The sequence below is a fragment of the Anser brachyrhynchus genome (assembly GCF_964034855.1).
Source record: "Anser brachyrhynchus genome assembly, chromosome: 8".
Lineage (NCBI taxonomy): Eukaryota > Metazoa > Chordata > Aves > Anseriformes > Anatidae > Anser > Anser brachyrhynchus.
The window spans coordinates 3,401,957-3,428,154 of NC_137702.1; the positions used below are offsets into that span (position 1 = coordinate 3,401,957).

Consider the following 26,198-nt stretch of genomic DNA (forward strand, 5'->3'; position numbering starts at 1 on the left):
AAACAAACAGAGTGAGAGAACCGCGATTAGCTTTAAGCATTTAATGACAGTATTCTCAAATACTTTACTTGCATTTAGACTTAAAATGTGACATCTAATTTCCCACTTAGCAGTAATTATTGTTTATGTAGGTGGGTAACTAGTCATACAGCTATGTAGGCTGCTTTGTGGTTTCTATCTAGAGGTTAGGAAAGCTAACATGACACATCAGCAGGGAGATTTTTACATGTTAAAGCATCTCAACAGGAAATCTGAAACAAAAGAGGACTATTTTAATAAACGGTTACCTTGGATGACCCCTAATGACTTCACAATTGAAATGAAAATACTGTACCTAGGAAACAGACAGGACAGCTAAGTTCCATAATCGTTTTAAACATTATTCTCTAAAGAAACATCTGATCAGGATTACCTACCCATTCATTCAAACAAAACGAGATTTAAAGATATACTCTTCATTTTCTAAGGTTACGCTAGGAAAATCTTAAAATAGATGCCGGTTAAAAAAATTAAATTAGTGCCATTCCCACTAAAAAAAAAAAAATCAATCTAACATTTAAAACAAGCTTTTGAAAAGAAAAATAAATCTCTGCATAAGAAAAGCATTAACTTTGAGCTTCGGACTGTCTTTAGGAACCAGGGTGTGCACTTCCACGCTTGCCTCCCTTGTGCAAGGAATGCTTCTACACATCAAAATGTTATTACACTTTACATAACAGTATTTTCCTTCTTCTCTGAAAACATGTCTACCACCAAATGTTCATTTAATTTTCACGGGTATGATCAGTTACAAAAGGAGCAGCGTTCAGGCTGCCACCCAGTGTAAGTGCGCGGAGTGGGCTGTGGCGGCTCACGCGGGACATGCCTGGCCTTCAATTAGCGGGCTGCACTTAGGCCAGGCTGACCTCCCGCTTTTGAAATCAGGGTCAAAGGAGAAATCGCGGGATAAAGAGATTATTAAAAGAACCGTAAAGTCCCGCTTGCCTGCGGGATAAGTGGCGTACCTTTTAAGGTTGTCCTACTTAGAGCCACCGATTCCAGCACGCGCACATATATTATTGAATGTTTTGCAGGGGCACCATCTGCTCCGCCGTTAATTGTTTGTCAGGTGCAGTACGATTTCCTTACGTTCGGTGTATTGTACCGCACAGCCTGCTCACCCCGGCAATACCTGCGCACCTTCCCACAACGGACTGAGCCATAGGACTAACACAAGCTGCCCGTTTGTCCTCTCGCCTTTCTTTTGGAGTTGCTTCAAAAGCAACTTAGCCCGCTGCCATTTCTGCTCACGCAACGTGAAGTCAAAGAGACGCACCTTGGGGGCAGCGGGCGACAGGGAAGGTTTTGGGGAGGGGGCTGGACAAGGGCTGGAGGGAGGTGAGCTCTCCATCTCCAGCCCAGCCCTCGCTAAGCTCTGCACCCTGCATGGACAAAGTTCCCTGCTTCCGAGAGGATCCGATGGTGCCAGATGAACGCAGTTGCTAAGCTAACAGACTCGAGACAAGTTTCTGCATCAGGCATGTTTTTATACTTCTGCAATAATGATGAGTTTTCAAACTGTGTATATGTATATCTCTGGGCATCCTTGTGTATGTGTATATACATATGTATTATGTACACAAACATATAAATATACACAAATCTGTCATGCTCCAGCTGTAGATAAATGTACTATAAAATATTGAAATTGATGCTGAAATTCAACACAAACAAATTCCTCAATCTGCAAACAAGGTTTTTATTTACAGCAAGAGAATAAATTTTTCTCTACTTCAAATGAAAAAATGTTCCTACAAGCTTTTATTTTTCCTTATTTTCCAGTTAGAAATACCTCTCAGATAATTGTAAATGCTTTTGCCTCATCTGCTTTGTATTTTACCGTAATAAAGGTGATGACTACATCATTCTGCTTTTTAGAAATGGTTGCTGGCCATACACAATGTTTGTTCATTGACAATTTCCCAAGTATTTTTAATATGAAGATCTACTTTTCATATGCTGCAGCAGACCTGCCTATTGAATTAAATGATCTGTGAATTAAAAATAATTCTCTTAGGTCTTCACTGAAACCACTCATGTGCCTAAAATTAAGCATATGCTTAAGTGCCTTGCTGGATCGGGGCCAGGACGCTTACTACTCCGCAGAGCCCTTCGCAGGGAAGCCAGTCTATGCTATATAACTTCTCATACTGTGCTCATCATGACAGTATCTGAGCAACTTCCAGAAGTGCATTCAGCAATACTACGAACATCTGTCACGTGCTGTTTTTTCACAGCGCACCATACCGGCTCTGCTCCGGTGTCCACTCCCACCTGCACTGCTCAGGCAGGTTCCTACCGCACTCAGAGTGAAGGTGGAATTTAAGTATGTAAGTGAAAAATAAATCCCAGCTACGGTAAGACATTTGGCTTGCTTTTAAAGGGAAAGTCTAGAGCCCTTTGTAATCATGCAATAAAAACATGATTGTAGCATGGCTAACCACGTTCCCTTAGCCCAGCAAACCCACGTAAAACCGGACATGTAAATGCAGTAGAATGATTTTCAATACACTCTAGCTCTCAGGTTCCCCCCATGTATGAGAAAAGTTGATTAAGTTGGCTTGGGCTTGGTAACTTTATTATTCATAAAATCTTATTTTGCTGGGTATACCTGAAACATCCACTTATTTCTGTAGGAACATTTCTTATGTGTGTTCATGTAATAGTAATCATTAAACAACAGCACGCAACTAGAGTGATTAGATTTTCATCCTTCAATACTGAAAATAAACATTTCACAAATGAAAGGGGAATTTCACAATTCTCCCACTTGTTATTTACTTATAAACATTAGGAAATCAGGGACCCGTCTCACCAATCATTAATAATACCTTGATACGCACAAAAGCGGTGCCCTTGGCTAAGAGTTGCATCTTGAGCTCATTTTGATGTATGGTTGGTCTCCGAATTTGCAGTTCAGTAGAACCCCATGAAAGTTTAAAGATTTGCCTGTATGGCTCAGATTGCAAAATCCAGGCCTAAGACCGCAGGTTTTGCTGAGCAGAGATAACAGTGCCAGAAGAAAATGAGAGAACCATGATAAAGAGGTAAAGTAAAAGAAGAATGGCTGGGCACTAGCAAGACTGACAAAATATGTAAAGTAAACATTTTGTGCCTATTAACAAGGGTCAAAATGCAAAAACGTATCAATTCGGTTGTGCCGCTTAATTCCGAATGAGAAGAAAATAGGTAAAGTTGAGCAATTACATATGCAGATGTTAGCATTAAAAACCTCCTATACTGAAAAGATGATTAAACATCTTGAAAGCTTGCAAGATTTACTTTTCATACAGCACTTTACTGAAATATGTGTACTGTGATAGTTTTGCTAAATATCCCAAAGATAGGACATTGAAATTGCTGTATATGATCTGGTTATCTCTAAAGCTTTGTGCGACAGTCACATTTTGGTAGTAAAGCAGGTGTTCAAAATGAGGATGAGAGAATTTTTACTCGCGTTATAAAAAACTAACAGAGCCCATTCACTGAAATTCTGGGTATAAATTAAGACACCTGGATAGCTAAGGCAGGCCCTGACTCAGCAAAGCAGCTACAGCACGTGCTTAATTTTATTCACGTGCTTGAGTAAAGCACATGTTTATTTGGGCTGACAAAGAAAGATGGGCTGACAAAGTGAAGCAGGTATTTAAATATATTGTTGAATCTTTGCTTTCAGCCCAAGTCTAGGTCCCGCTAGGAGTCATGTCATTACACAAGACCTCACTTTGGCTCATGAGGACGACCTTTTTTCCTCCAAGACGGAAAATAAAACAAGCTAATAAGACCAAATGGAATAAAGCAGATCAGGGTACTAAATAATAAACACATACCATTACTGGAGAATGCATCTAATATAGCGTACAAGTACGATGCAATGCTACCGTACCACGTAAAACATGAAAAACGTCTTTCTACAACTTGATGACCGCTTTAATTGGGAAGAAAATTCATAATGTGATTTACATATTCTTCTTTTAGATCCCAGTAAAGAAGCCAGAAGAAAAGGCTTGAATTGCTGGAGCCTAATTCTGATCTCAAAGAAATTTTAAACAAGTCTTTCTACACTGATCAAATAAAGTTTCACCTAATTTTCTCCTAATTTACACTGGCAGAGGAGAAATCAGGATTAGGACTTGTTGTCTAATGCTATTTGTTTTGAATTATTAAGCAAACATTCCTATTTCAATGAGTAAACGTGTACAAAGGCAACTAACCTTCGTCCTAAAATCTAGTTTACAGGGAGAGTATTGTCTGCCTTCCCAATTAATGCTGTAAAAAGGAGTCTCAGACGTTGATCTACCAATCAACCGCTTGTGTTGTAGCTTGAGAAAATCATGACTGATGCAATTACTTTTATGTAGAAAGTCTGAATATGGTCTATAGGTTAAAGTTCATTGGGTTATTGTTCTTTAATTGAATATCAGAAGATATTTTCAAGGTGCTCAAGGTATTATTGTTCTTTAATCAGCAGGTTTCCTCGTGTAATCCAGCAGTGTTATTTTTATGATAATATAGTTAGATTGCACCGTAAATATGCAAGGTATTTTCTAAAGAGAGGTACAGCTGTTTTCCTGAAATCCAAAATTAAATAATAATGGGGAAGAATTAAACCTTTGAAGATGAAAAAGTCCAAATCCAGTTATTTCTCTTCCACTACAGTCCAAGTGACAAAGTATTAAGCTTTGGAGAACACTTTTTTTTTTGGGGGGGGGGAGAGACTGATTAATTTTCAGTCTTTTGAAATAACAGGACAGGTCCCCCAAACTAGCAGTGAAACCATTTCTAAAGCCTTTTTCATGTTCAGCATCTCACTATATATAGCCATCTTAAAACCTTAAAATAGTAATAATCAATTAGGGTCTCAAGCCTATTATCTTAACCAAATGCCTGATTAAAAGAAAAGCCCTCTCTGCTCAAAGTGCAACTTGATTCCTTTTGGTTTTATCCTCTATCTAGATAATCCCATGTTTCACAAACAATGTGGAGCAATAATATTGATTTGAAAATTAATGTCTGTATCACACGGCACACGCAGGCCTTGAGAGAGAGGACGTTATCAGAGGGAACCCGGATCACCCCGAGGACTCCCAAAAGATTAGCTGTTCCACGGCTGCACTGGGGAGGAGCATGTGAGCGACAGAGTTAGCCCTAATCTGCATTCTCCAGCAAAAGGAAAAAAGACGGAATATACATGCTTCAATCGAGACCTTCCTAACGTTAATGCTCTGCTTAATTGGAAGGCGAGGCTCTCCAGCCTGGGCTGACCCAGGCCCTGCAGCCACAGGGGCTGCATTCCCTTCCAGCAGCACAGCACGGATGTGGTGACGGGCATACGGGACGAAGCACGCTTCCCAACCCCGTGTCCCGCAGGCAAACTGGCACGGCGCTCGCGTGCCATGTGCACGCGCAGGGAGGAAGATGCACCTCACTTTTGGGAAGCGTCCACCTCCCTGTTTCCTCCGGGGCAAGCGTGGGTGGCCGGGGACACCCCGGGCGGCGACCAGCCGCTGCCCGAGCGCCTGTGCCCGCTCACTTTGTATTTAAAACCCATGTGGGGATTGAGGAGGCTGTCGATCCCGGCCTGCAATGCCCTGTCCAAGCGAGCGTGTCTCCAGTTAGATGGAAGACACCGTGAAGCTGTACACGGGCCACAGGCTCCTTCTCTATTACGGGTAACGGTAATGAAATCTGCATTTACTAACAGACCCCAAATACAGATCTCCAGAGCCGGCACAATGGCTTCAGTTTAATTGCTTTGTACAAAATGCATTCCTCAAATTCGTACACGATCAACCTTGAATGGTAAATTATACCACATTTTTATTTCATGGGCTTTTTACAGAAGAGTTAAACAAGATATTACACATCAATAGTGATATAGAAACCTCTCTCTCTTTTTTTTTTTTCCCTGACAAATGCTCCCACTTGTATTTTGGCTTGTTATTTCCAATTTAATTTTAATGCCACAGCAATAGCTCACCTTAGACAAAACACACGTTTTCTTATGAAATAAATGCTGTGCCACATGTCACATACGCTGCTATTCTTTCAAGCTCGCCTACCTGGCTTTGGCGGAGGTTTTAAGAAGCACCCAAACTTTCTTTGTGGCCCACAGCAATGGATTAGACCGTCCAGGGCATGTTGTGTCAGTACAATAGAGGAACACTTTTAAGACTTTAAAGTCATGTAATACAATTCTAGGCTGGATCTTTCTTGTTAAAAAAAGTAGAATGGGAGTGATTGAAAGAGAAAAGGGCCAATATTTGACAACAGAAATCAGCATAACCTCCTAACAGCGGCAGTCATGGATGACTGCCCTTTGACCCGGGGAGATTATGTGGGATTTCAATGACAACAGCTGGAAGTGAGCATGTGAGAATAGAGAACACAGATCTGAGGCCTCCTACAAAAGACTGCACAATCCCTGCCCAGATCAGAGTGTTGATTAGAAATTGTTTCCTGGTCCTGGCTTAATAGAGTGTGATAATGAAAGTTTTGTTAACCCTTCACAATATGCAAAACCACTGCTAAATTATTTGCCTTTTTAAAGCTAAAAGGTCTGTAGGTAGCAGACAGTAAAACTGTGAGCCCCTTCTAGCTTTTGTGGACGCACCTCTGGTGCTTGTGCTCCAGCTCAGTCCCGTTCCTACAGCTTGTATTCTCTCCGGGGCCACCTGGGACCAAGACCTGGGGGTGCTGGGAGATGCCTTCACTGGGGAGCCCACCTGCCCCACGACGACGGGCGTTATCCGCAGGTGAATCAGAACAGAGCTATGCAGGTAACATCTCCCTGCGCGTAGCCTTTCACTCACAGCAATTTAGAGTCCCTAATAAAAGCAACGCCTCGTTATTATTTCAGCATGTGTCATATGGAGCTCCAGAGTCCGGGCTGCGAGTTAATAAGCGCGGACCAGAGGAAATGTGGTACCAGACTGGCTGTGTCACCAGCACAACCTGCACGGATCCACAGCAGCTTCAGCTCTTAGGAGACACAGCTCATTTTATATCTAAGTGCAGAGACAGTGGAATTAATGGCAACTTATTACTCTTAATGAACCGATCACAGATCGGAATCAATCATGTCAGGTTTTGTCCAAGCAGAGGACACATGGATAGCTCCTTTCCCTTGAAGAAAAAGGTCTTCTCGAAACACTGAAAGCCCTTCAAGTTCATGTTTAAGGACCTTGCGCAACGGAAACCGTTCCAAGATCTACAATATGTGGTGTGGTTTTTCATTTCTGATGACTCCTAGCATTGTAGGGTGCTTTTCAATACTGATGTGGGTGAGAAACCAGTTAAATACAACTTTTTGATATAACGATAAAAACGAAGAATCTCCCTCTCTACCATATACACAATAAGATAAATAAATTAACTGCATTAATACTGATAGGGGCCTATAGTTTGAAAAACAACAGATGTCTTAAATTAGCATATTTCTGTTTCAGGTCTTCAATCCAAAAAGCAAATACTAAAGAAAAGAAGAAAAATCATTATAAATGGTCATACTCATTTGGCAGCTTATAAATAATGTGCTCCTCAAAAGCCTTTCAAAGTAAGAAAGATGAAATCTATACTGGGATAATCATTATGGAATATTTATGGCATCCAACAATAAAAAGAGTAATAAAAGGAAAAGCCTGCCTCCCTGAAAATAATAATATGAAGGAGTTATTTATCTTCATATTTTCATATCAACCCTGGTAACAAGAGCAATGACAGCTGTGATCTCCAAGGTCTGCGGCAATATTGCCAGTTCGGCTTCGCAGCTTGAAGCATGACTCCATGTTCAAAGGAGCACACGGACAGCACCCGGTGCTCCCCAGCTTCCCGAGGACGCTGATGGCACGTGCTGCCCCGGCAGGTGAGCCGTAATGTGGGCACGGGAGGTGCAAGGAGGTGGTTATTGCCATCCCAGTTCCTCTTCCCCTGTAAGGCCCTTTTTAAACGAAAGGTCCAATGTCATGAGATAGATAGGCATCCCATTAACCTCAGGACCCCCCAGAGACCTGAAAATCCCCCGACAGAGCATAATGCAATGATAATTTCTCCTCGGCTGGTCATATTTTGATGTCAGCATCATATTTCTGGTACAGTCTGAAAACGTTGGTTTCTATGGATAGTTTGTCTGAGGCAGACTGCGCACGCTCTGTCAACTGTCCTTACTCCTCTCACTCCTACTCACGGATCAACTGAAATTTTGCCTCTAGATTTTATCCATGGACTTTCAAGATAGCTGCTTGCAGAATGAAGGGCTTGTAGGAGATGACACTGCAAATGCATGCATGCCATCAGCACAGCCCATGCTCTGGTCTTCACGCCAATGGAGTGTGCCTCGACATGCAGAGCCTACTTGGTTTTACACCAGTTCAAACTAGAATTTAGCCCAGAGCGTTAATGCCATAAATATTATTGTTGATGTTGTGTGTAGAACATCAGTGTGAAAATAAATGTAAAGATATTTAGAAACTGGTGTGGAATACTTAGGTATTCAGACTAATCACGGACTGAAATAAGCACATTTGTTTCAAATCCTGTTTATAGCACTGCAGCCCCTCCCTCCTTTAAATCTTCCTCTTAACCATACTGATGTTTATTGAATACCTGTCATTTCTCCAGCAGCATGTGCCAACAGCGGCTCACCAGTGCCAGGTTGCATGAAAACCCTTCTGTCTCCTATTCTCCAAGGGGCTCCCTTAGATCAACCACTCACCATACCCAATACACTGAAACCCATAAATTTGCAGATACTGCAGTCAAAATTCTTAACAGGAAAGTGCACCCATTTTGCCCAGTGTAGCATACTGAAATATCACATGGTGAGAAGCATTTCTCACCATGTGTAAACTGTCAATTTGATTTGAAATTAAAATTTTTGATTAACATGAGCATTTCTGAGCCTCCCGCTGGCAGCAGCCCTATTGCTGAAAAGTGACATGATTTGTGACACACATGCTGTACAGAAGCCCCATGCCAGCAATTGTTAAACCCATTTTCATTCTGCTTTAATACGGTATGACACTCAGGAAAATAATTTTAATATTTAGGAGAAAGAGGGTAAGGGCTTAAGGAGTGAAGCCCTTTATGGGTGGAAAGCAGGATTAGAGCAGCACGACAAACAGCATGGAGGTCTACGTGTCTCACAAGTCATGTCTCTTTTCAGCAATAGGGACCATCTGCAGGAGGCTAAGAAAGGTCCACAGCAAAGCACAAAGCCTTCTTTTAAATCCAGTTGATATTTCAAACACAGCATGAGGTACTTTCCACCTATGAATGCTGAGATGCTTGGGCATGGGGAAATGCCTGCAACTTCAATAATTAAACCCTCTCGTCCGGGAGGTAGGATTTTCTGGTTTCCATAGCGGCCTGCTATTTTTCCACGTTTATCATTTCCCCCAGCGGTATCAGTGGTCACTGAACATACTAACACTTATATGGTGATTTACATGTGCGAGAGGAAAGTTTTGTGACTATCAAGACTTTTAAGCCCAGGAACCTATCTCTTCATCAGGGCGGTGGGAAGATTTTTGTTAAGCAGCTACCAAGTGAACACAAGAAACGGGACACTTTTGCGGCGACAGTTTTTAAGGCAGCGATATACTCATGCAGAAGACAAAAGTTCAGTGGGGATTTTTATAAACGTAAGCCTGTGTCACTGTTGCAAGCTGCTGACTCAACTGTGTCACCTGCGTATTTCTCAGAGTGGATTTTTTTTTCCAGTAACATTATGTTCTGAGGAAGTTTATCATGAAACAAGTATCACGAACAGTCATTCTGAGCAGCAGAACAGCTTTGATAAGTGCCGACATGCATCTGACTTTTCTTTTAGCACTATTCATCACATAAACACTCAGCTCGGCTGGACTCTCTGTTCCTAGTAAACACAGAGCCATTTCTAATTGCCATAATACGGTGAGGAAAAAAAATGTAGAATTTTAAAAACAATATTAGATGGTGAAATGAAATACCAGGATGATTCAGATGCACTGGAAGTATTCAGTCCTGAGCATAAAACCGTGGGCTCATTTATGTTAATAACAACGTTGAGAATTCAATCTGCATGAAAAATGTGGTCCTCAGTAACGCCGTGATATATAGTTGGTGTAAGTATGCAGGTTCTTTTAAATAAGTCTTAAGTTTAAATAAGCGGTGTGTGTAAATACCTAGTTTTAATTAGTATATTGCCAAGAAATTATACAACTCGACTCAGTGATGCTGCAATTATTTTAGGAGCCATAAAACCCCTCCCTCGGCTGGGGGAAGCTAACTGTATCCTCCAAGGCCGCTCCGCAGACTAACACGGCTTGGAGCTGCGCCGACAAAGTCCGAACCCCTGTGATTTTTTTTTTTTAGATTTACATGCCAGTTTCTAGTTAAAGGAATAATCCACACATTCACAGCCTGTGGCAGAATTCTCTAGAAAAAGCCCAGCGTCCAGGAGGAGCCAGCGGGGCCGGGTCAGGCGAGGGCGGCAGCTTTCCTGCCTGTCTGCTGGGCGATGCAGGCACAAACCCCGGTGACTCCATCAGCTGTTTCCTCTCGTTCTGCCTTCCTGGCACCCCTCTCTCTTCACACCAACACTCTTTGAATAGACTGCGGCTGGACACCACGATAATGGAAGCTGTAGAAATATCTGCTGAAGATTAGATAGCGTAAATGCACTCGAAAATCGGGACTCGGGGCATGGAAGCTAAGTCCCAGGATCAGCCAGCTCCACCTTTCCGCATGGGCTTTCCTCTCCCTCAGAACTGCTTCTTGCACCTTATCTGCTGACAACACCAGTGAGCAAACTTTCCTTCACAATAAAACCTATGCAAATCATATTGCTCCACTTACTTATTGTTCTTTCCCGTATATCGCTCAGAGCTTTCTCTGCAGAAGGCTGTTACTCCTCTGTTCCTTACACAGAACTACGATCTCCTATCTGCAATATCTTTTAGTCCGAGGCAGGCTGACTGTCTTCTTCTCAAATACCGTCAAGTCCTAGGCACTCGAGGAAGCCTAAGATGTTGCCTAGTCCCTGTACAGTCTTTGTGTTCTTGACTGTGCACATCACTGGGAAGGTGAATTTCTGTCAGGGCCGCACTGAGAGATCCCTGCTGAAGGTGGGGGGAACCTCACGAACGTCTCCCCTCGCGCCTGGGCAGTCTCACCTCAGGTACCAAGACAAGGCTCCAAAATGAAGCCCTGGACTTGGTTTTAGGCAGGCAACTACACTTTCAGACAGCGGGGGAGAACCCCCAGGGCAGCAGTGGATAACTCCCAGCCAAGTCCCAGACTAGCTGCTGAGGTCCAGTGGGAAGAGACTGGTGGATGAGGAGTCTCTGCATGATGACTGAGATTCTTTCTATTTTATTCTAAGTTTGTGTTTTGTAGGGCAGGATGCCCTGTCTACATTCCTTTACAGGCTAAGAATGGACATTTATTAACAAGTACTTGGGCGGACAGCCCAAAACTCTAGACTCCTGGCCTGGGACTATACGACAGAGAGGGCCAGTGACCCCCATCTGTGTTTACTGTACTTCTACAGACACATGTTGGTGTGATAGGGGCATTCACTTTCTCAGGTTCAGGCCAAGGTCAGGCCAGAACATGGACCAAATCTATTTTCTCTGTCTCTCTGTGTAAAATGCTCAGGCTGTAGCCCAAAAAGGGCCCCTGAGTTCACTAACTGAGTGTATTTTGAGGGATTCAAGACTAAGACAGTAAACAGAAGGGGTAGAGAAGGACCTTCTCAGTCCGTATCTGATTTCATGTGCTCATCCCATGTGCGGCAGATACAGAGGTTCCAGGGGAGGTGCCTTAAGGAGCTGACGTGACAATGATGGGACATCTTGCCCCAGGAGCCTGCCTCCAGCAACTCTGACACACTCCTGGTAGGTATCAAGGTGAGAAACTGAGATGAATCTGCTGCTAGAGGTCACGTTGCTCAGCTGAGCCTACGCGGTCCTCTTTCTGCAGAAGAAGGCTTGTCTCTCTAGACCCTCTTACTCCAGCTCAGCAGTCTCGTGTGGTGTGGTGTGATGTTCAGGAATGCAGAAACGTGGCAGTGGGGTGGAGTCCCTATGTCCAATGGCCCATCAGGATGTATTTTGGACAATCTGAAGACAGCACAGGGGCTAGAACTTCAGAGCTGGACCATGCTTACCAGCCTGGATCATCCTCCCTGTGACAGCCATCAGGTGCGTTTTAACAGTACGCCACGTGTAAACTTTGTACCACGACGGACTTTACGCGAAAGACAGATCTTTTGCTGATGAGTGGCAGTCAAGCAGGCAGAAAGAACGAAAATGGAAAAGGAATTCCACTCACAGGGACCTTTACATTAAACTAAAGCAACTCAGGTAAAAAGGAAACCCATCAATTATGGTTTATAATGCATAAACATCCATTTCTTCTCCGTTCTTTCTTTGCCTGCATTACTGAAATACAGAAATAAAGGAAAAAAATAATGATGGATGGATTTTGGAAGACTCAGAGTTCAATTCAGGATGGATGTGATCCCAACATTTCAGATTCTTATCTCATCGTAATTGGAAAAGCTGAACCTCTCTCGTCTGCAAAATTAGGCAAGACATCCTGTGAGAATGGGCTCTTTTTCACAGCAGTTTAGTCCCCAGACACACGAAAGAATGAAAACAAGAAATGGAACAGAACATTTTTACTTTTGAATAATGGTTGCATTTGGGCCGTTTAGCACAAAACTTCACTGGAAGAGTTGAGGAGGAAGTTCTTCCTGCCAGTATGCCCATCCCTAGACACATTCTTCCACAGAGCACATAAACACTGCTCTAAAAAGATAATTTATCTAAGTAACTCCCATTCTGTAGACGTGAAGGGAAAAACAGAATGGGAAGAAAATACAAGTGGGTGGTATTTACACTGTCCACTCTTCTACCCTGCAGAAATCATTCAACATGCCCTGTTAGACCCTCCTTTGCTCTTGCAGCCTAAGTCTTTCTTTGTCTCCTCCCGGCTTATCAGGATGAGTGGGAGAGGGGAGGATGACTTCCCCTAGCAGCAGAATCTCAGGTCCAGAGAAATTACAGCATTAACCTGAAACATCTCTGTTCTAAACCTCCCAGAGGTTCAACGCAGAAAGAGATGAATTCCCAGAAGACCTGGTATCTCCACTGATTATAGAGGGAGAGTTAGGATTTTAGGTTCATAGCTGCTGCCTCATTTTAATGCTTAACATTAGGAGGGGTGAAATCCAAGCCTTTGAAGTTCATATATAATGTTAGCATAGGCCTAAAAAAAATTGCTTTCCCCTCATATCTTGCCACAAGCAATCACAGAAGCATAGAATGGCTTGGGTTGGAAGGGACCTTAAAGATCATCTATTTCCAACCTCCTGCCACGGGTCTCTTGATGTGCCACGCTTCTGTATCCTTACATTTAAATCTGTTATTTTTTGTTTGTTTGTTTTGTTGATGTTTTTTATTTGTTTTTTGTTTCTGTTTTTATTTCAGAAGGCTGTGAAATACAAGTATTGCTGAGTTATCCTTGTGTTCCTGTCCTTCATCTGGTTCATTTGCAGGAGGGAATAATGATCTGTCACCAAGGTAAATTCATTACCCAGCAGATAATGCCACAGTGTTTCTGCTGCCCATTTCACAGTAAGACATTCTTTCTCAATGATGTTGCATCTCTGTTCTCGTGGGAACAGTTTACGGCTGACATAGCAATAGTAGTAATAACAACTTACATTTATATTGTACACGGGATGATCTTTACTTCTGTCTCCTTCTAACAGTGGACGGCTCCCCGTCCTGCTGCAAACGCATCATTCATGGCCCTGACAGACACAGAGCTGCATCCACTAATACTGGGCTGCCTCATTCCGCGGCCGTTTGCTCAGGTTCATATCCTCTCCAGCCCCTTTAATTCCCAGTTTTGGAATAGTTTTAAACTGAGCTGTGGACCACTACCACGCCTGCTGCTGTAAGTCTTCCCTCACCAAGATCTGTGGGGTTCCCTTCCTGCCTCAAAACCCCAGCCACCCCAGTCCGTCGCGCTGCCCGTCCTCTCTGGCTTCTTCCCTCTCGCCTTCCTCCTGCGGCTCGAAGTACGGCATGCTCTGCCGTACAGGAAAATTGGCTCCCCTCTGTACGGCGCGGGGACAGGACTAGCTCTCTGCATTCTGCTATTGGAAATTTCCGAAGAGCAAATCCCCTGCTTTTTGAGGGCTTTGAGGTATAACATGTGGGAAAATTGCAGGTGGTCTGCGCTGCAAAGCTGGTCAGGTGGGGACACCCCCAAACTCCAGCAGGCTTTCAGATGGGGATGCAGCTGTCCAAGGGCCTTCTGTTACAGTTTTAAGAGTAAGGAACAGAAGTAGAAAACTAACAGGGGCAGAGGACGAGACTCTCTGTGAAAGAGTATTAAAGCTACGTAAGAAGCTTTCCTCCCTTTTGATCTTAGAAGAAATGCCAGCAAAGGGCTTGGCCCTCTGCAGCCTGAAGGATGGTGTCGCCACCCCCGTGCCTGGTTATGGCTGGCAGCAAACTGCCAGCCCATACCCCCATACCCCCGTATCCCCGTATCCCCGTATCCCCATATCCCGGGTCACCCAGCAAGACGCTGTGCCACCAGCACCCTTTGTCACCCAGCGCTGCAGCGGGCTGGGGCCAGGGGCAGGGTGAGGAGGGCCCAGGGGTGACCCAGCAGGGTGCCGGCCTCCTGCTCTGCAAAGGCCAGAGACCAAAGGCCAAGGAAAAAAATTGGATCCTCTCTAGCTGCCCTGTCTTCTTCTATTGCCTCCTTTTGCCAGCACCAGGAGCGAGGTGCCGGCTCCTCATCCCAGCGCGTGTCTTGCAGAAGATCCCCTTGCTTCAAGTACGAGTGAGGGAGGATGGGAGGTAATGATGAGAGACACTCTAAAATGATTACATTAATTGAATATTATGAAAATGGAAAACAATGGCAGTGTGCAATAATAAAAAAACACTATAACCATGTACATCTCTTGTTTACTAAAAAGTGCTTTGCTGACTACAGATTTACTCCAGGGCACAGCAGGAAACTTTTCTCCTTTAAATTTAATCAGCTTTTTTTTTTCCCTTTCAGAGAAAAATACCAGCTATCAGATCTGTGCTTCCCATCCACTCCTAAGACTCCTCAGTGCAGTGCCTGGAGGTGATAGTGTGAACTCACTCAAGAATGTGAAGGCATTTTATAAATCATTTGGTTTCAGCAGGAGGGGGAGAAGGGGAGAAGGCAGAGGGATGATATAGTTTACAGCACATACTCGGCAGTAACTCCCAACTGTCAAACTTCAGCATTTTCTTCAGTTGCAACAGTGGTTAACGAAAAAATGTAAGAGCAGACATGAAATGCACACAGTAAGCAGCACGTTTAATCAGCTGGCACCTTTCTACCACCCCTTCACCAAAACCTATCCGGACACTATCACAACTCAGAAAAAAAAGTTGTATAACTGAAGATACAGCACTGACGGGAAAAAAACAGAGCAGAAATGAATAACACGAAGTGCTGTAAACAACTTGCAGTGCCCTTTGTGTGCAGATCACAATAGCAGAATTAAAGGAGTATGGTTACAAGTGTGGCTCGCTCACCTCACCTTCCTCCTGCCCCCCCCTTTTGCCATACTCGCTACGTTGCTCCTGGGAAAATATTTGTGAACCATTGCAAATAAAAGTCTCCTTCTCACTTTCCAAGAAACGGAGCTGGTATTTTTCCATTTCAGTCGCACTACAGCCAGGCTTCGGAGGGGATTTTATTCTCGCAGCTCTGTCAGAGTCACCCTAAACTTTGTCTCCACTTCCTATCTAGCAAATATTGCAATTAAAAAGTAGCATCTGCAATTAAAAAGTGGCATCTGATTAGCTACAGAAGAGGCTAGGCTTTTCCTGGGAGCCTGGTCGCACAGAAGTGGCCCCCCGCACCCCCACTCCCAGGGCCAAAAACAACGATCCAGCTTGCAGCAACACAACTTACAGCTTCCCTTTTTTTAGCTGTGTGTTGCTCTTCACCTGGACGTCTTTGCTTGCGTAGACAACTTACGATTAATAAAATTAAGGCTACTTGGAAACCACCTGAATAACCCGTGAATCTGTAGTGCATGCATACAGATTTTTTTGTGAGCGCACAAACCATATATGAGCACAAACGTCGGGATCCTTATGAGGGAAAATCACACTACCTTAAAAACAGGTATGATTCATCCAGGCATTGCACCACACGCAGAAACCAGAGGAAGGTGTGAAATAATGACGTGCATTTTCATAGCGAATATATGTATTTGGAAAGGCCTAGAGTCAATAGAATACCTCCTGCTTCGGTCAGGAAGTCAGAACAAAGAACACCGGAGCGAGAAAGCGCGATCACTTATCGCAGCTCCTGGCGGCCCCGTGCCACGCTGACATTCACGGCTGCATGAACTCAGCTGTGCCTGCAGCAGCGGGGGCCCCCAGGAGGTGCTGATGGTCCCAGCTATGATTAAGGTAAGTGTGTAGGAAGGAAGGAAGGCACAGTTTGTCACCAAGTGCCAGGCCAGCTGGGACCCTCACCGAGCCCCAGCAAGACACCCACCCTTGGGCGAGGACACAGAGAGCTGGCCGCCCGACGGCACGCTCGGCCCCTTCTGCCAATTTCAAGGAGAAAGAGCCAGCCCCGCGCTAACTCGTGAACAGCTCCAAGCGCACGCTTTTAACATCCAGCGGTTTGACCACAGAGGGTAAAATTTTGGCCAGGGAGCCCTTCCGACGTCGGGAGAGCAGCTGCAAGCGGTGGATTTGGGGCTGTGATCCCTGCGTGCAGGGCTCCCGCTCGCTCCAGCAGCCGACTGGCACTGCTGCAAAGAGACGCTACCTAAATAGATGTCAAGTAATGAATACTTCGGATAAGCGACTGATTTCAGAGTGTGCTTTTATCCACAGGCCCTGTATTTATAGTTCAAGCCTTTTCAATTAATACGCACACCCTAAAAGAATTAAACTACTAATTATCACATTTTACCGTGGTTCACAGAACTTTCATCAGATCTAGTAAATGAAATCACGAGTTCAGCCGAAGAAGCTTTACTGCGCCAAATTATGTCAAGGGTATATCATGTTGATAATAAAAGATCACTTGGTTGGAAGCCTAACCTAGAAGGTTGGGGAGGCGTAAAAAGTTCACATTTTGGATCGTGCTGCTCTGGTGTGGGCGTTTTATGTTTTTTTTCTTGGTTATTGTGGAAGGCAATTTTCCTGCAAGTAAAATTTTCCCTTTGTCTTACATTACAGGCATTAGGAAATTCTTACATCGAAAGACAAATAGATAGGTTTGGGGTTTTGTTTTGCTAGTTAGGCCTTGGCATCGCACGCTCTGTCTCTTCCCACTAATAAACTCCCCTCTCTACTGGACAGAAAATTAAAGCGAGGCCCACACCACAAATAAACTTCTTCCCCTAAGTGCCCGGCTTCTTGGTGGGCAAGCGTGGAATTCAAAAGCACCCTTCAGCCTGCGGTCCGCTCAGGCGGTAGCAATTACTCCGACCCAACGCCACTCTCAGCTGCTAATTAAACAGCAAGTCTCTCCAGAAGACGGATGAAAAAGCCGGCTGTACTGAAAACCGGAGCTTGCTCGCAGCTCCGGCCGCCCCAGGAGGACTGGCTGAAGCCAGCCCCGGGGCAGCGCTCGGCGGTGGGACCGCGCGTAGCTGTAGCGCGGGGTGCCGGGGCCGCGGGGCAGCCCGGTGCTGCCGCTGGCACAAATCGCCTCGGCCCTGCAGAGCCGGGAGGGGAAAGGCACCGGAGCTTCCCAGGAGGGGCTCCTGGCCAGCCCGCTTCCACGCTGCCCTCTCCGTGGCCCTTGCTGTTATCTCGTGGATAAATATACGCGGAAAGGAATGGAACAGAGCAACAGAGTATAAATATATTTTGAAACGACTTAGAATAATTGCAGCTGTATTTATGCACCTTATCCACTGGAAAGGTTCATTGCCTCTTTCCTGTACACACATATGTTGAAATAAAAACATATACCCTAGCCACATTTCTATTCCTCCTTTCCTTCGCAGCGTTCAGCCACTCCAAGCGTAATGAACGTTTCATGTCTTTCAAGCACTGCTTTGTCATGCTATAAGCATTCATTTCATGCTTTGAATATTTCCTGTCATACTCGCCTTGGATGAATTTTTTGTGGGAATGCTTTGCTCGCGAAGGTTAATGGTTAGCAGCAGTGAAAACTGAAGTCCTCTGTCAATCCCCGAGCCTCAGACCCTGCGGGTCACCGACGAGGAGCCTCTCCGCTCGGCCCCAGCAGAGGCTTCAGCACTGACCCCGGCCGACTACCGCCTATCTCGCCCGATTGACAGTCAACACCCTTCGCTGTTGCCATCACAGGGTCCCCTCAAGAGAGTGCCAGCTACTGATAAGCAGGCTCAAGCCTGAGCCCAGCCGAGCACCCGCTGAATCCTGCAAACGGTGAAGCAGCGCCTGACAATCTGGGCCACAAACTCGTTTGACTTTGAGCGTGAATCTCAATGAAAATATGGCAACGCAGCGAAAAAAACGATATTTTCTTTCCTAATTATTCAGATGCCTGTCCCCGAAAGTCGTGAAACTAGCTGGAAAACACAGCTGAATGCAGCGAAGTTTCAGTCCTAGGCTATTATAACACTGTATTTCCAGTTCTTGTTGGAGTCTATCTGTAAAGAAACAGGATGAAAAGAATGCAAGACTAAACCACACAGAAGGTGGTTTTATAACCAGGCGTATCTGCTTTTGTTTCCTAGGGAAATGCCGGTGCTCAGAACCGCCTGCCCGCCCGCAGTATCTCCCCGGGGTGACGAAATACAGGTTGGACCTAACCAGACCTTCGTCAGCTGGCGTGAGCGATCGGAGCGAACGGCTGACCCCGTCCAGCCCGCGGCAAGGCAGGAGAGACCAATCCCACCGAGGCTCCCCAGCTCGGCCAGGGCTTTCGAGCCTGGACAAAGTTCCCCACCGCTGTTCCCGGCAGGCACCGTGATCTCCAAGGGTGCAAATCCGCTCAGAATTTGGCCCTGGCTTGTTACAAAGGTGCAAACAAGCTGACATCACCAGAAGCTCTGACTTCGTCGCCAGCTATGAGATTCCTTATTGAAAATGCTAAGGGCTTTTTTTTTAAAGCTTTTTTTTTTTTCTGAAGCGAAGTTAATTTTAGATTAGTCCCTCAGGCTGTGATAACTCTCCAGTGTTGCTCTGTAAACAAGAGAGGAGAGTCTTCCTGCATTTATAAGATTCGGATGCAAATGATCCCATGAAGGAGAGCGCTAATAAAGGCTGCCATTACTGCACTACCCTGTTTGCAGCTCTAACTGGTGGAAAACTTTCTCTGCGAGGCTGAGTTACCTGCTGCAAATGAGGTGCTTCAGGGATGCTAGTCACCGGAGACAAGGCACCTCTAACAGGACCGGCTTCAGCATCCTGTGCTCAGCAAACCGCTCAAGCCCCGGCCCTACCCGGGTGGAAATTTGGGGGCTGACACGATGACCTACAGAAACCTCGAGTTTTGCAGCACTCGAAGACAGGGAGAGCTGTGCTCCGCCTGGGCTGGAGGGGATCGGGGGTGATGCATGGCCTGAGAACAGGGAATGAATGGCCTCGGAAGGCAGTAAGCTCCTCCTAGCTACAAATGTGGCTGTAGAAGGAATTGGAGGTCTCTCAGCTACCATTTAACTTATAATGCAGATGAGTGGTTGGGGTAACCACAAAGAATAGTTGTGTTTTCTGCCCGTGCCAGCTTGAGAGGATGGTTTGAACAGGAACTTTGCACGGTTTTGCATGGAGTGCCCAGCCCAGGGGCCTCCACGTGCCCTGGCAGAAGCCCTCTCACTGCACAGAAGCAGAACACCAGGCCTGGGGCCTGAAAGAGAGCACACGGGAAGGGGCTGAACTCCGCAGAGAGGTAGTTAAGGCAGAGGGGTACTTCCACAAGTTGCTTTCGCGTTTTGCCAGGCTGCACGTAGCCACCTAGCCCCCTCCTTCCCTGCAGCCCGAGCCGCGTTTCGCCTGCCACAACCGGCCGTGCCACGGGAAGAGAGGAACCTGCCTTCCCCCAGAGCTTGAGGACCAGAATTCCTTCCTTTATGCTTTTAGGCATGAAAAAGTAAGCATATACTTAAAACTATTTTTTTTTTTTTTGGTAAGGTTTTATGCCCCAGTCCGGCCCTACTTAAGCGAAGAATTCACGGATGATATTTACAAGTCCAGTGTAATTACTGCGGGGCTGAAAAACGAGTTCTGTGAGTTACGGTACATCATTGTTTTTCTTTTTTCTTTTTTTTTTTTTTAATGTTACAAAGAACAATGTGCCTTTCATTTCCTGCAGTGCTGTTAAGGTACTTGCAGCTCAAAGCAGCAAGAATACATTAAAAGCAAAAAGCATTTGGTTTGGGCATTAAACATTTTTATTTTTCAGATAAATGCCTCTCCCTCCATATAATTTGTTTGAGCAATGAATTTGGCACACGTTTGTAATCAGCTGTAATAATGACTGCTGTCTCGCTCACTTGAAACGGGAGAATTTATCAACTTCTTTAAAAAGAACTCGCTAATCTACAATTAAAGTGGTGTGCTACCGACTCGAGTGATCGGATCGCGGGAACACATGCTCGAGAGCCATCAGTTGTCTGCAGAAATGCCACGGCCTTCCCCGGCTTTAAGCAGCACGCTTCGCCCCTACCTTCACGCTGCAGTCAGCGATCCTCCAGTGCTACCACATCAAGCACACACCTCGCCCGATGGAGGTCTGGCAGCACCGGCACGGCCCTGCACCACCGCTATTAACCAGGTTGTGCTCTGCCTTCCTCCGGAGTTAAACTCCTGCCGGAGCAGAGCAGGATTTGGCTATCAATGCTCGGTGAATCTCCGAAAGCTAGCATCACAACCATCCCCACTTTGCAGACAAGAAAGACTGAAAAGTTTTCCTGCAAAAGTTTAAAATAATCCCGTTTACAAAAAGAAAACCTATCCGATAGCCGTTTCCATGACTGAAAGAAAGAATAAAAGCCCTAGAGAGAGTCCACGGCAGTGCTGAGCCTGGAATTCAGTTGTTGCTGATCCCCAGGCACGCAGTCCCTTCACTACATCAGACTAGCCATTTTGTCACCCTTGGTTCGCTGAAAACTAGTTTGTTTATAAAAATCAACACCGAACCAGTGCGTTTAACAAGCTCTTAAAATCAATAATTTTTTTTTTTTTTTTTTTTTTGATTGGGTGAATTGCAAAATCGCTTTGCGGTGCCAACTGAAATGAAGCTTTTACATACCATTAGGCAACTACAAAAGTGGGGAATTTTCCACGCGGGTGTTCCACCCAGCTGGTCAGAAAAAAAACACTCATTTGAGCAAAATATCAGGACATCTGAACACGCTCCTGCCTTTCAAATGAAGTTGCGTGCTTCTTTCAACATCCCTCCTGCAAATTTCCTCACCCACGTAACAAACAGACACGTTCTGGGTTTTCTTCCTCTCCCTGAGAAGCTCTTTTCCGTGGTAAAGGACTGGGGGACAGCAGCACCATGCACACTGTTTGCTTACAGGTTAGCTTTCTCCCCAGTTCCAGGACAAGACATCTGGACCGTGGACCAAGCATGCAGGAATAAGCCTCGTCTTGCCTGCATGCTTGCCTTTCATGACCATCACGCTGGATTCTCTCTCTCTTTCGAAAAAATAAAATTCTTAGTATTTCTGTAAATTCTTGCAGAGCTAGCGGTCAGTTAAGTGCCTGAAAATGATTCTGGCTTAATGAAGGCTGAAGTACAGGTTAGAGTTTGTGTTCGAGCCACCACTGAGAGCAGAAGATGTCACCATCTTCTCTCTCCGAGATGATTCTGCTCCATAAAATGCAACTGTAAAGCCCACTAGAAAAGAGGGGTGGCTCTAAAAAATAAAAGCTTTTTTTCCCATGAACTTCACTTTAATGAAGGTTAGACATACAGGTTTTTCTAAATAACACATACAAATTAAAATGATAAATTAAAATCTGTAGTAGGAGGCCTTCTTTTTCAGGGCTGTATAGTTGACCCTTTTGAACCTACATTACTCAAGGTATGCAAAATATATGTGTATAATAAATAGCTCTAGAATTTATGGAGTGGAACAGAAAGGATATTAACAGGCAAGTAGAGAGGCTGTATAACCCTCACAAGGCCTTTAAAGATTTATTTTTTTAAAATGAAGGAATGCATGCATGTAAAAGGTAGTACTTAATCGATATGCTTCTTTGTGCCTTACAGAAACACATGCAGAATGATTCCAAACCTGCCCTCAATCTGGTCATTCTGCTGTTAGCATCAGTGGGAATAAGATTATTCATAATGCTATTTTTCTTTGATTTAAAAAAAAAAAAATCCTCCCTGTGTGGGCTCATTCCCACTCTCAGTAAAATCAATTATGAGACTCCCATCGACTCCAGAGGGAGTTGGATCAGGCCCTGTGGAAGTGGGTCTACAGCAAGTGTAGAACAACGCAGTTAATATGATTTATTGTGTCCGTTTCTGTGCGTGCAGTTTTTCATTTTCTAAAGCCTGCAGTTTTGCTTTCATCCTCACGTTCAGTAGATAAGAGCTGCAGATCTGTGTTGATCTACAGGCTGGGTACACTGCAAGCTGGGGGCTGTGTGCGCTGAGAATGAGCTCAGCGTCTGCCCAGGGGGAGCAGCCCCTTTAGGGCCAACAGCCCGCGTTAGATGCATTTGTAAAGAAAATCTCCCACACAGGCACTGCAAAAGGTGCGTAATTAGTTAGGAGGATTCTGCTGTGGTGGGAAAAAATACCCTTTAGTAAAAATGAGAAAAAGAAAAATCTTTTTCCTGTTTATTAAAAAAAAGTACCTTTAACAGGTCACCAGCGAAGTTCCAAGAATTCACTAAAAGCTTGTTTTACAAGGAAGACTCAGGCTCCAAATCAGAGATATTTCATTTCACTAGGCTTTTACAGATTTTACATTATTAAACACTGACATTGCTGCTTTTCGTGGTGGTTGTTGAGAAACGAGCTTCCTTAAGACTGAGAAACTGCAGGGTAAGAAGAACTGTGGTTTAATAGCTGTGAAAGAATATTATCTAAACATGAAATAATAACATGCTTGGTGCCTAATACATTCTAAATTAAAATATGATTTAATAAACATAGGCAACATATTCCACACACAAAAAAATCCAAGAATTGGCAGAACAAAAATCACAGTTTAGTCAGTTCTTCTCTTAACCTCGCAATCCTTTGGCTACAAATTAGAATTTCTGTGAACAGGATTGATAAGAGAAATTAGGCACTGTCTTTCAAAAACAACAAAAACGTTTTAAGATGGTATACTTAGAGATGAGCAGTACGAAACCCATCAAAACACGAAACCTTTCAGATTTCAGTGGGAGGAAAATACAGGAATCCCCCAAAGCCAAAATCTTACCAGCCCAGCGGGCCCTGTGCCCTATAATATACACTCGTGTTTTTAAGTGTTCATGTACCTGAACCTCTTCTTCTGTGAATTCTATCTGCCACTTAAACCCCGATCCAAATGCAGTCCCGATCTGAACGCAGCCCTTCAACCTCATTTCAGCTCGCAGCTTGGCCGGCTACTAATAAAGTCCTCAAAACACACACTCACCACTCACACAGCTGTAGGGATGCTCTGTGAAGATTTGAGGCAAAAGCAGATAGTTGCTCTGTGAAAGGGCAGTCACATCTCTATTATTACACATAAAATAGTTCTACAATAGGTGGATTTAAGTGTCCCCAAAATGGTGACAGGTTTCAGAGACTCAAATCATTCACCAAAGTTCTTCTTTTCTGTGTATAAGCAGTACACTCCAGAACACTGGATTTCCCTTCTACATGTAAGTCTTATAAAAAAATAAATAAATCTGTTTACAAATAAAATGTCAAGAAAAACTATGAATAATAGTTGCTTAGCTCAGTTTCACTTTGGGAGACGATACTTCTAAGTCCTAACTATAAGTAGTAGTAAAGAAAACCTGAGTTGCCTACGGGTGAACAGAACCTGTTGAGCTCTACCTTACTTAAACATAAAAAGAACAAGAAGCTGTTCCCTCACACACGTGCCTATCCTTTCACATACATTCCCTACATAAATTTGCTATTATTATTTTTTTCATGCTGTTTTACAATGGAAGCCATCGATTCAGTAGAAGCTATTGCTTCTAATTTAAAGCTGTCCCCATTCACAGAATATTAGCGTTCCCCAAATTCACAGTCCCACTGCTACCTCCAAATAAGACCGAGCGCCCACAACCTGAAGCACTACTACTGCAAACACACAGAGAAAACGGCGCGACAAGCCATCCTCGAGCCTCCCGGTGCTGCTTACCCCTAGTATCTACAGCCTTTAAAGCACACTCATAAATAATACAGACGATGCTGGTGGCACCTGTATCATTCCTGCAGTGGGTACCTGCCCGAGCAGCTGGTATGTTCGCAGGTGTGCAGTCCTGCCCTGAAAGTGTGATGTTTGGAGTGTTGCTGCTCAGATTTGCTTAGCAGGTTTCTGCAGCAGAGAGTGGGTCTGCAGAAACATATTTCAAAGCAACCATTTTGTTTCATGGGACTGTCTGAGATCCTACACTCTGAAATGATGGCTGGCCACGTACCGAAAGTTAGGTACTTCAGTGTGTCATGTGAGAGCATCAATAAACAAAATGAAGTTAAAAGCACATAGATAAAAATGAAAGCGATGAACTACACACCCCTAGGGGGTCATGACTCACGGCCCAGGGACTGAAAGCCTTTGCTACGGAGGAATAAGGATAAGGGTTGCATACAGCAGGCTCTTTAATGGCATCTCCCTAATTAAAATGATTTTTAAAGGAAAAAATGTCTCTCTCCAGGACTGGAGAAACAAATGCTACTTAGATTAGTGAAAAAGCAGCATTTGAACTATGAGGAGAGTACACAACCTATCTGCACCTATCCCATGTCAATTATTCTGAATAGTCCTTTTATATTAGACATAGGAAAAATTCTTAATAAATATGGGCTGTTTTAATATCCCAAAGCAGGAGCAGCAGGTAAGAACTTACCATTTTCTGGCTGGTCCTTAATATCAGCTTCACTTGGCTGGCTGGGACTTTCAGATTGACTTGAATCTGAAAAACATAAAATACAGCCAAAAATTACAGGGTCTGCTGTGGAAAATAGATCAGAGGCGCCAGACTTCCTCAAAAGGCTGAGAGTACAAACTAAGGACAAGAATGTTGCACCAGGACATGATAATGCAAAAGTCCCGTGCCTAGGTAAGATTTTTTGCTAGAAAAAAAAGGGAATCTTGTTTACGGCACTACACAGAGTGCTTGGTGTGTGTGTTTGCATAAATTAAGCTTTGAGAATCCTTCTTTTTAGAGAAGGCATATTTAAACTACTCTCCTACATGTTTTTTATAATGCAGCCTCTATGTTGTATACAAGCCAGAGCCTTAATCCAACACATAGTAAAGTCTCAAAACAGATTTTGAAGCTTGCATATAAAGGTAACTAAGCAACACTACAAAGTCGTGGAGATTGTTGTCTACACAGTTCTGAAACAAAATCTGCAAAACTGATAGAAGAGATGATTTTTGCCATACTTTCGCAGTGGTTACGGTGCTCCAAGACCACTGAAATGAACGGTATTACCCTGATTTGCAGTGCTATAAATGAGATCAGACACTCGACGAACTGCTTTAGAACTTGTACAAATAATGGGTCCTACAAACTCCCAGCTAACAGTCTCCAACCAACACAATATATTTGCCTGAAATAATAAAATGACCTATAAAAGGATGGGTGTAAATATGAATGTTTTGCTTTTTTTTTTACACATTATTAACTCTATGTGAAGATGATTGCTCTTCACTTTGAAAATGATTCTTAGTAGAAGCTTTAGTCAAATACTGTTTTCCTTCTTAATTATTTCTAACACTAAGAACTGGAAAAAATGAGTCTTTACCTATGGGAGAAAAAAATATATAAATTAAAAAATATATATATAAAACCAGCAAATTCAAATTACTGTTTTTGCAATTCATAAAAACAGAAAAAAAAAGTTCACTTTTTTTCCTCCAGAAATTGTTTTGTAATTTATTGAGCCCATAAAAAAAGTTTTTTGCAGTGAAACAAAACTTAGGAAACGAAACCACTTGCTACTGCATCAAAAACACCTCAATTCGTGGCGAACCT

The 26,198-nt window shown here is 44.0% G+C and overlaps 1 protein-coding gene and 1 long non-coding RNA gene across 51 annotated transcripts in view; one reads left to right on the plus strand and one right to left on the minus strand.

The window, feature by feature from the left end:
- The window catches only part of NFIA (nuclear factor I A), a 352,158-nt gene that overhangs the window by 91,075 nt on the left and 234,885 nt on the right, over positions 1 to 26,198 (minus strand). For 32 of the 50 annotated variants that reach the window (XM_080603181.1, XM_080603150.1, XM_080603185.1 and 29 more), the window contains exon 3: positions 25,065 to 25,130. The exons of the other annotated variants lie outside the window; for them this stretch is intronic. In XM_080603181.1, coding sequence (XP_080459307.1) covers positions 25,065 to 25,130 — 66 coding nt within the window. The remainder of the gene's footprint in view (positions 1 to 25,064; positions 25,131 to 26,198) is intronic. 50 annotated transcript variants of the gene reach the window in all.
- On the plus strand, positions 5 to 20,576 carry LOC308199253. The gene is made up of 2 exons (XR_013954552.1): positions 5 to 13,604; positions 15,109 to 20,576. It is a non-coding gene; the product is annotated as an uncharacterized lncRNA (long non-coding RNA).